This window comes from Aquarana catesbeiana, linkage group LG04 (assembly GCF_042186555.1).
Source record: "Aquarana catesbeiana isolate 2022-GZ linkage group LG04, ASM4218655v1, whole genome shotgun sequence".
NCBI classification, from domain to species: Eukaryota; Metazoa; Chordata; class Amphibia; order Anura; family Ranidae; genus Aquarana; species Aquarana catesbeiana.
In genome coordinates, this window is record NC_133327.1 from 336,102,735 (window position 1) to 336,114,080 (window position 11,346).

Sequence of the window (11,346 nt, forward strand, 5' to 3'; positions counted from 1 at the left end):
TCTCTGTATAATCTAATGTAGTAAAAAAAACATTAAAGCGGTTGTATACGCGCACAAATTTTTTTTTTTTTTTTAAACCTTTAAGGCAAAATGCATAATGAGCTAGTATGCACCGCATACCAGCTCATTATGAAATACTTACTTTAGAATGAGGCGTCAGCAGCTGTTCCCGGTCCACACCGAGGGAGCTGACATTTCCCCTCGGCGTGTCTTCCGGGCTTCGTGGCTCCAACGCTGTGAGTGGCCAGAGCTGCGATTTTGTCACTCCCACGTATTCGCGTGGGAGACTTTTTTCCGGCAAGGGCCAGCAGCATCTACTGGACCTTCACAGCGGCTGCATGCAAAGTGAATATCTCCTAAACTGTACAGGTTTAGAAGATATTCATTTTACCTAAGGTAAGCCTATAATAAGGCTTAAAAAATAAGTAAAAATACAAAAGAAGGATATACAACAGCTTTAAACTATTGTTTATACATCCAGGCTTTCTACCTTATCAAGGCTTTTCAGTCTCACTTAGGCTTCATGTACACTTCTGCTGGTAAACGGACGTTTAGGAACAGTTGGGCGTTTTTTTCAGCTGTCCCTGAACTCTCCTCTGTTATCTTATCAGTACATGTACACAGGGTCATTTATAGTCGTTTCTAGACAGTTGGGTTTAAAAGCATTTTTTGGAAAACAAAAAAATGCGTTCAGGACGGATGTTCAGAGGCATTTGAAACGCGAAACGCCTGTAAAAGCTTGCAAAATGCGTGTAAACGCTTTAACTCGTGTTGAGCTGCGTTTCATTTTTAGGCATTTTTAATTTTTTACTATTTGAGAAAAAAAAACGCAAACGTGGCATGTAAACGCAGAAGAACTGACGTTTTTAAACATCAGTTACTATCTGTCAAGTTGAATCGTTCAGGAGAGGTTATAAAACGTCCCGTGTACATGAAGCCTTAGAAGTGTTTTTTTTTGTTTCTTTCCTTGTTTAAACATATTGTACCCTGAATGAGCATTTTAGAATAGCAAGCTGCAGAATTGCAATTTTTCCAATCATTTTTTGAAGTAGCATTTTTCAAGTAGTATTTTTGGAAACAATTATTCTTTGCAGTGTAAATTTCTGTCAATGTTACTATGACGCTAAGATCCTCTTTGCTTATCATGTGTACACTTCTTTCAGATACTATAAATATATATATATATATATATATATATATATATATATATATATATATATATATATATATATATATATATATATATATCCCAACATAAACATTTCCACACTTACACACTCCTATCAGCTGTCCTAAGCAATGCTAAGCATAACCTAAGATATAAAACACTTGCTCTGGTAAAGATCTAGTAGTCCAAACATTCCAGACATCCTTTAGGAACTTCAGGCAGCGGGCACTCACTGGCCGCACAACGTCCCCCCATATCAAAGCTATGGAGGATTGAGAGTCACAGCTGGTTTTGACAGCTCCACACCCATCATCAGTGTTCATCATTACACTGGACTCGGCTAAAGGGCCCTGGTAAGGAACTGGTAAGTCAAGCTCACACTGGAAAGACCTGCTAAGGAAGTATTAGGTCACTTAGTAACAATATATCTGCAGGTGAACTGGATGCTCAGTGATGGTGTCAACTATATTTTCCTGGGATATATTCATCTATTTCACAATCAGTACATAAAATGATTCCCCTTCAGCCCACCTGTTAATTATCATGGAGTATAATAGCTACTAATCATACCCTCTTCTTCCTCACTGTCAAGCTCTCCTTCCATGAAAGAGTCTCCATCTCCATAATATGAGTCTGCGACCATGCCATCTTCTTCGTTATCCTCCTCTTCTTCTTGCTGCTGCTGCTGCTGTTGGCTTTTTACATGCAGACCCTGGCTCATTCTGTTGGGCCCTCTGTACTTCCTTCGAGCACTTGTCCACTGGAGCTCTGTTTCTTCTTATGGTCTCAGTGAAGCTCAGCTACTCACTCCCCCCCTCCAACAGTCCTCTGAATGCTAAAGAGACTGCGTGACCCAGTCACCTGACACCCAGCACAGAGCTGCTGCTGAAAAACTGTACACTTGACTGCTGCAGCATACCCACACAAACCAGACTCTGAAAGATCAACAATAGCATTGCGGGCTCACTATTGTTAGCATTATTTCTCCGTAAATATAACCTAAGACGGTTGTCTTTCAAAACGATGTGTATTTCTGCATTGCAGCTTTTGCCTGTCGCATTCAGAAAAGTTTCTGTGGCTCGTACCCTGTGTATGAATTTTAAAACTCTATGGAATATTTTGAAAAAAAACTGTCATGGGAGAAATATGGGGGCCGTCATTGCTGACCTTCTTATGAAAACGCTAGTTGTCAACAGAGGCTATAACTCAAGATAAAATGTCCAACTTTGAGAATATATGGAGTTTCTGGGTGACTCACTTTTTCCCTTCCAATTTTGATGCTTCCCTACTAAGACCTTGGTAATCTCGATTTATACTTCCATTCTCTGCATTCATGGTATGTGTTTATTACCATGTACTACACCTACTACCTCTCATTTCTTTCTTCCCTATCTATTTTTTCTCCTACCTAAGATTACTTTTTCTTTTTTCTTCTTTCTCTCTTCTACTTTCCCCCCCTATTCTCTCTCTCCTCTTTCAATTTACTTTTTATATAGTTCTGGTAGCAGAACTTTTATTTCCTACCTAACATTACTTTTTCTTTTATCTTCTTTCTCTCTTCTACTTTCCCCCCCTATTCTCCCTCTACTCTTTCAATTTACTCTTTATATAGTTCTGGTAGCAGAACTTTTATTTCCTTGGTTATCATTATACCAATTGTACATAGTTCCAACATGTAGTAAAAGATTTTAGATTCTATAATAAAAAATTTTTTTATTATTATTATTTAAAAACTATACTCTTGATAATAATTAAGACCCTTTTTTTTATCTGAGGTCATCTTATATTAACCTGGTCTAAGTTAGTTTTATCCTCTCTTATACAATGTATGACGCAATCTTTTGAGTAGTTAGATCCATGCTAAAATTGTTTTAGTTAAACTACTTTTAGTTTATGTTGGAACTACAACTCAATATTATTACCATATATGTGATCTTTTCTTTTGCTGCCACCATATGTACTTATGTATACTAATTGTTAAAATTCAATAAACTAATTTAACAAGAAAACGCTAGTTGCCTAGATGCATTAGGCTGGCCGTATACTGAGAAAATTTCAATCAGTGGGTGGCCCTCTCTGCACTACTTCGCATGACATTTTTTTAGTCCAAAGTGCCGGGTGGAAGATTGCCAGCCCAGGTGCTGTTTGGGCATTCTGACAGCCCACGGAGCCGACTGTCATGATACTATAGCGGCAGTGGTTGTCTGCTGTTTTATGTGTATTTCACTCAGCCCACAAGCTTTAATACTTGTGAGTCATCGACCTGGTACAAGTAAACAAATCATAAAAGTCAGACACCAATCCTTATCTGCATTCTTGTTCCATTTTACTGACTTAAAGTAGTGTTGCAAGAAGGTCAACGCGACAGCTAGACATAAAGCTTTTTTGGAAACTAAGGTCAAAATGGCAGCCCTTCTTAAAAAAAGTGCAATTGACAGTAAAAATGCAGAAAATGCTATTTTTTCCTGGTGGTTTTATATCAGTTACTACTTTATGCAAGGATCAGGGCTTTTAAGTTGTCTAGTGCAGTGTTTCCCATCCTTTTTTAAGTCAAGACACCCTTTAAAACTATGCATCTCAAGGCATTCCGTTCTAAAATATAAAAACGGAATTTAATTTTACATAATGCAGCATTATCCACACACGTAGGCCACCCACCATTACAGCGCAATTTTACATAGCAAAAACTTGTGCAGATCTTGACAGATGAACATCATATATAGCAATATGTCTAGCATGAGGAATTACATGTGCTCCGAATGCAAACTAAAGACATGCTGCAAAGCGGATGGGACTACCTGTGCATAGTAGCCAATCAGCTTCTACCTTCACCTTGTTCAGGTAAAGTGGTTCTAAAGCCTAAACATTTTTTACCTTAATACATTCCTTGCATTTAGGGTAAAAAATGTTTAGGCATCAGCATCCCCCTCCCTCCCCCTTTTATTTACCTGACCCCTTATTTGATCCAGCACTGTGCACATCTGCAGCTCTTCTCTGCCCCCACTTCCAGGTCTCGCTGGCTTTGCTGGGGCATCGGGAGCCATTGGTTGCCAGTGCTGTCAAACCCAGTGACGAGAGAGCAGGAGGGCTCAAGAGCGAGCATGCATGAGTGCCCCCATGGGAAGTGGCTTCCCGTGGGGGCAATGGACAGAGAGGAAGGGCCAGGAGCCCTGGCAGGGGATCCGAGAAGAGGAGGTTCGCGGTCATTCTGTGCAATTCCATTGCACAGAGCAGGTACTGTAAGTATAGACATGTTTGTTATTTTTTTTTTTTTATTACTTTACCTTTATAATTGCTTTAAGCTTTGACAATACAAACTGGAAGCTGATTGGTTTCTCTACAGAGCTGCACCAGATTATACACTCTCCAGTTTTAGTAATTCACCTCCCGTAATTCTTCTTTTAGACATTTTAATACATGTAGATTGTATATTTACCAGCTTGTACAGCAAAGTATTTTTGGCTTGTAAGACTAGAAAATAAGAATGCACAAAAAAACACCACTGTGATTGAAATACCATACAAATAATGTGTCCTTTCAAATGATGGGGTACTACAGGTGTGGATTGGTGAGGATGATCTTGAATATCCTAATATGAAGTGTTGGACAAATGAAGTGAAATCGTGGAGATCAATGACTCTTTGGGGTAACAGGTAGAACAAAATATATAATGAAGTTGCCATAGATTAGATGTTATCCACACTGTGGGGCCTGTTGGAAGAGGACAATTAAATGACAGCCATAAAAATAACCTTGCAAGGTCTTCACTGGCAAAAGAGTACAAGATCAGATCAATAGCTTTTTCCTGCATTTCTACAGGAATTTATGGATTTCCAAATGAGCCAGCTGCTTGGATAGCTTTGAACACCTAGGAAAATCAAATTGAGATAGATCGCATTTTAGATCGAGTTTTTCCCTAAAGCATCTGAAGGATGAGGAGATTGGAGAAAGAGACACGATGGTCACATTCCCAAAACTATATGAGATGGAACAATTAGAGAGTATTTCTTGGCTCTGAGTGGTGAGCTTCTTTTTATGCAGTTCCCTCTTGGATTGAAGTGTCCCATGACGGAGATTGTGTGAATTCCTGGATTGCTTGCATTATAAGCTGATATTTATTAGCCATCTGGTGAGTGCATAAAGGGTGAATGATAAGCTGCACCTTTTCATCTTCTGCACAGAGGATTGTTCTTATTCTACTATTGAAAGGCACTACTCTTGCACTGTGGATTGGACTTTTGATTCTATTAGACTTTTCACTATATGGTTTATTAATATTTGGTTGACTTATTTATTTATGTTAATGATTTTGAGTGCTGCACCTTTTATTGTTTGTATATAAGGAGTCACCCAACAAACTAAAGCTGGCCATACAGTGGGGAAAATAATTATTTGATCCCCTGCAGATCTTGTAAGTTTGCCCACTTAAAAAAAATTAAGGGTCTATATGTTTTCTCATTGGTGTATTTTAAATGATAGAGACAGAATATCAACCAAAAATCCAGAAAAAAACACATGATGCAAATGTTATAAATCGAGTTGCAGTTCAGTGAGTAAAAGAAGTATTTGATCCCCAAGCAAAACATAACTTAGTACTTGGTGGAAAAACCCTTGTTGGCAAGCACAGAGGTAAGACTTTTTTTGTAGTTGATGACCAGGTTTGCACACATCTCAGGAGGGATTTTGGTCCACTCTTTTTTACAGATCTTCTCTAAATACTTAAGGTTTCTTGGCTGTCGTTTGGCAACTTGAAGTTTCAGCTCCCTCCATAAATTTTCTAAGGGATTAAGGTCTGAAGACTGGCTAGACCACTCCATGACCTTAATGTTTTGGGTCATTGTCATGCTGAAAGATCCATCCGTGAGGGAAGAAGGTTCTCATCCAAGATTTTACAATACATGGCCCCGTCCATTGGTCCCTCAGTGCTGCAAAGTTGGTCTGTACCTTTAGCAGAGAAACAGCCCCAAAGCATAATGTTTCCACCTCCGTGCTTGACTGTACGGATGGTGTTCTTAGGGTCATAGTCGGCATTTTTCTTCCCTTTCCTCAAGAAGGCACATGTACAGTAATGCCAATGCACATCTAAATGATTCAGAGAAGGATTGGGAGAAAGTGCTATGGTCAGTTGAGACCAAATTTGAGCTCTTTGGCATTAACTCCACACGCCATGTTTGGAGGAAGAAAAATGCTGACTATGACCCTAAGAACATCATCCCTACAGTCAAGTATGGAGGTGGAAACATGATGCTTTGGGGCTGTTTCTCTATTAAAGGTACAGGCTAACTTTGCCGCATTGAGGGGCGAATGGATGGGGTCATGTATTGTAAAATCTTGGATGAGAACATTTTTCCCTCAGCCAGATACATACCACCAAGGCAACAAAGAAGTGGCTCAAGAAGAAGCACGTTAGGGTCATGGAGTGGCCAAGCAGGTCTCCAGACTTTAATCCTATAGAAAATGTATGGAGGGAGCTGAAACTTCGAGTTGCCAAGAGACAGCCAAGAAACTCTAAGGATTTAGAGAAGATCTGTAAAGAAGAGTGGACCAAAATCCCTCCTGAGATGTGTGCAAACCTGGTCACTAACTAAAAGAAACGTCTTTCCTCTGTGCTTGCCAACAAGGGTTTCTCCACCAAAGTCATGTTTTACTTGGGGATCAAATACTTATTTTACTCACTGAACTGCAACTTAATGTATAGCATTTGTTTTGTGTGTTTTTTTTATGGATTTTTGGTTGATATTCTGTCTCTATTATTTTAAATACACCTATGATAAAAATGATAGACCCTTCATTTCTTTGTAAGCGGGCAAACTTACAAAATCTGCAGGGGATCAAATAATTGATTTCCCCACTGTACACGGATTGAAGTTAAGACAGTTTAGCAGGAACCCGGCAAATTTGGATCCATGTATGAGCACTGAGCTTGTACAGAAGTCAATCTACCAATTGACCTCTGTACAACCGCCCTGTCAGATTTTCCCCACTTAATCAGCACTGTAGTCTATAGCCTGCAATGCTGACCAGTCTATTTTGACCGCGGGGAAGTTTCCCCGCTATCAGAATTCAATAGCTCAGCGGGCAGGAAAAAAACGGACTCATCAATTAGCTACCCTAGACAACCTAATCATTCAGGGCCAGTTTACAATCGCACAGAAACATAGTGTACATTTCTGTGTGAATCACATGCAGTTTAGTGAGGTGCGGTTTCAGCCCATTCAGTTGGCTCCTTCCCACTCACAACTATTCTCGCTGGCACTACCCTCCACTTGCTCACACTGCCACTGGCTCCCACTGACTACCGCTGTCAAAATTATTGGTTGCTAGGAAAGCCTGGCATCCTAGCAACCAATCACAAGCATGCATAGGCCCCAGCTTAGGAGGAGGATAACTTCCTCATACCTGCTCCGCCTCCTAGTGCTGCACTCCCCTGCTTTCACAGGCTGGCCTCCATAGCCACATGTGTGCTTTATGCAACTCTGCAAACTGATAGTGTAGTGAGAGCGGCAGCTTGTGCATTCCTGGCATTTCATCTGTTCGGCTACGCTGAGACATAATTCCGAACAAGGAATAGCAGGACCACACAGAGACAACATTCTCCATCTGTAGCTGGTGTCTCATGTCCCGATTGGATAGATTGATAGCAGCGCAGCCATTGGCTCCCGCTGCTGTCAATCAAATCCAATGACGTGGCGCTGGAGGGGGAGGGGCCGAGTCCTGCATTCTGTGTGAATGGACACAGATGCGGGACCCGGGAGCGCGCCCGCACGGGTGTCCACCAAGGAGAGCACTTCTCCAATGTGGACACTCGATGTAGGGAGGAGCCACCAGCACTGCCGTGGGACCCCAGAAGAGGAGGTTCAGGGCCAATATGTGCAAAACTAACTGCACAGTGGAGGTAAGTTTGACATGTTTGTTATTTAAAAATATAAAAAACGAGGGTTTACAACCCCTTTGACTATAGGGCAGATATAGATTAATACAGTGTTTCTCAACTCCAGTCCTCAAGGCACCCCAACAGGTCATGTTTTCAGGCTACCCATTATTTTGCACAGGTGATTTGATCAGTTTCACTGCCTTAGCAATTACCACAGCCATTTCATCTGAGGAAAATCTGAAAACATTACCCGTTGGGGCGCCTTGAGGACTGGAGTTGAGAAACACTGGATTAATATATCCAAAGTTCTATGTGTTGGATTAATGCTCTAGAGCAATATTTCTCAACTCCAGTCCTCAAGTACCCCCAATCTGTCTACTGCCTCATTTAAAGTCCCATTCGGCCCCCCTCCCCCTTTTTTCTTGTACTCAGGATGGAGGCACAGCCCCATGCCTCACTCAAAGTCCCAACCTTTTTCCATTGCAACAAGTACCCCCAACAGGTCATGTTTTCAGGATTTCCATTATTTTGCACAGGTGATTTGATCAGTTTCCCTGGTCTTTACAACCACAGAAACGTCACTACAAGCATACGCTTGTCAGCCATATCGTGGGCGGCAATTAAGAAGGACACCAAATTAACGTCTTTCCCGTTTGAAATATTACTATTATTTTTTTTTTATATACTCAGGAATTAAGTGAGCCGGGGAATGGAGGGAGCACTTGCGCTTGCTTGGTACCAAGGAGGTCCTGGAACCTGCTGATGTGCCTGGAACGGCATGATCCACCGGGGCCAGACTTGGATGGCTCTCCAAAGCCTCAACCCTCGCCCGCAACTCCTGACAGGAGGTTGCCAGTAAGCTCAAGGTGGCATGAATCTGTGAAAAGGATGAGGCGACAGTCCATGGGGTAACCTGCTTAGCATGAGAGCCTAAAGTACAGGGGGATAATAATCTTAATAGTTCCGCTTTGCGAGCTGAAACCGGATACCAACTACCCCTGCATTACAGTTCCACCATGAGTCTCGGGACGGTCCAGGTTCTTTAAGGAGGGTGTGCTACCCTGTTCCTAACCCCTGGACAGTGAAGGAAGGATGGAGGCAAAGTCTTCGATATCCTCTGCCTGTGACATGACCTATGTAAGCGAGAACAAACTGTCATAAGCAAGAGTTATAACCTAATGTACCACAACTTACTCTAAGGAAAGGAAAATCCCTTTACTTTTTTTTTTTTTTACCTACAACCTCCGAACAGTGATTGTGGTTAATGACAAAGAATACATTGTGCAGGACTGAAAACGTGTCAGTCTCAAGAACTACCAAGGCCGAGTTACTTGAGGTGAGTCAGGCAAGTTAAAAACGTAAACTCAGGCCTATGAAACCTGAAGACATGTCAGGCAAATGATACGAGTAGTGAGATGTCATGACATATGAAACGTAAGTCGTATGAGAAACAGATGAGTAGACTTGCCACCGCACAAGTCAATTAAAAATGATCATCTCAATCCATTAGTACCTATAGACGTGATACCTGCAGTAGAGTGTTGCCGTAATACCTACAGTGTGAGGCTGTGATCATATACTGTGTATGCAATGACAATGAACCTGGTGTAAGGAGAAAATGAAGTATGAATTATAAGACTAGAAAGTGTTCACCATATGAATTACAGAGACTGAGTAACCTGAGGTGAAGCAGGCCAATTAAAAACCTGAGGTGAAGCAGGCCAATTAAAAACGTAAACTCAGGCCTACGGAACCTGAAGGCGCGTCAGGTCAAATGTGGTGAGTAGTGCAAAGGACAACAACATATGAAAACAGTCTAACGTCTACTGTATGAGAAACGGGTGAGGAGACTTGCCACCGCACAAGCCAATTAGAAACGATCACCTCAACCTGCTGTTACCTATAAATGTTATAGGTAATACTGCAGTGGTGAAAGCCGTGACCTAAAACGTGAAGGCAAAACATGCACCAAGTATGGAAATGGCAACGAGACACCGGTAAGCGGCGAACCAAAAGTACCAATATCTGAATAGTACATCAAAAGCAACCATAACTTACCTTCCACCTAGATTTCCTCTCTTATCCTTTAAGGCTTGCACCTGGTGACTGAGGCCAACCCTGAAATACAACGTATGAGAAGGACTGAAAACGTGTCAACCCCCTGAAATACAGGGGCCGAGCAACCTGAAGCATGGCAGGCAAATTAAAACGTAGCTCAGGCCTAAGGAGTACCTGAAGGCTGTCAGGCGACTATATGAGTGGTAAAATTTTATGATGCGAAACTTATGAGGAGACTTGTCACCGCACAAGCCAATTAAAAGCGAACATCTCATCCGTTAGCACCCATAAACATGATGGGTGACCCCGCAGTGGTAGAACTCTGTAAAGCCTAAAACATGAAGAAATGATCACGTGATACGTATGAGCTTAGCAACCTGCATAAGGTGAAACAAACAACACCTACCTGAGCTGAACAAACAACCATCCGAACGATGCGTGGATTGTCAAAATCAGGTTTGAACACAAAATCATCATTGTAATAAACCATTTCATGACTAGTGGAATAGTGGACACAGTGAATGACCTCTGAGCGGAGGAGGTCCAGATAAGACGTATACTATGTGACCCCTGCCAACCAACCTGTGAGATGCCTAGGTACAACTGGCAGGTGCCCTTACTAGCTACTCCCCAGTTATGTAGCGGGATGCGAGCCGTGCCGACAGTAGGAACAAGGTGGTAGGTCGCGCTGCCCCAAAATCCCACATGCTAAACTGAGGCTCAATCAACCGACCAATAACTGGGGCAACGAGCCATGCGCTGAGGACCTGATAAGTATAAACCCATGCTGCAACGACACCCACGTCATGTGGACCTAGACACTGTGACCCAATAAGGCTCTATCAACACAACCCTACAACAACCTCCAATGACCCATACCAAACCACGCCAGTGTCCTGCATCCCCCTAACACCCATGCGACCGTCACCGCAGGGAAGTGTGTGCTCTAACGCGAACACACAAGAAATGTGAATCTGTGAAACCCAAACCGTGTATGACTGAATACATGACACTCACTGAGCTCACTAAACTGTACACCGATTGTCTGATCATATACATACTCCAACCAGAAACCTGAAAAATAAATAGATACAGTATGTGTGAGATGCAGCCTTGTAAGACGCTTAGATAACACTTAGAGCCGTAAACTGTGGTAAGAGTACCCGAAACAGATATAGACCGTATGAGGCCGATTGTCTGACTCCCCACCTAACACCTAAAACAACCTACCTACAGTGTGAGGATA

The 11,346-nt window shown here is 42.0% G+C and overlaps 1 protein-coding gene across 2 annotated transcripts in view; it reads right to left on the minus strand.

Moving 5' to 3' along the window:
* Positions 1–2,093, minus strand: part of RRAGD (Ras related GTP binding D) — a 71,727-nt gene extending 69,634 nt beyond the window's left edge. Inside the window, exon 1 of one of the 2 annotated variants that reach the window (XM_073626929.1) lies at positions 1,739–2,093. In XM_073626929.1, the coding sequence (XP_073483030.1) occupies positions 1,739–1,889 (151 nt within the window). In that variant the 5' untranslated portion in view covers positions 1,890–2,093. Of the gene's footprint in view, positions 1–1,699 lie in introns of both variants that reach the window. The other variant, XM_073626930.1, reaches the window with a different exon arrangement.
* Positions 2,094–11,346: the final 9,253 nt, after the last annotated feature.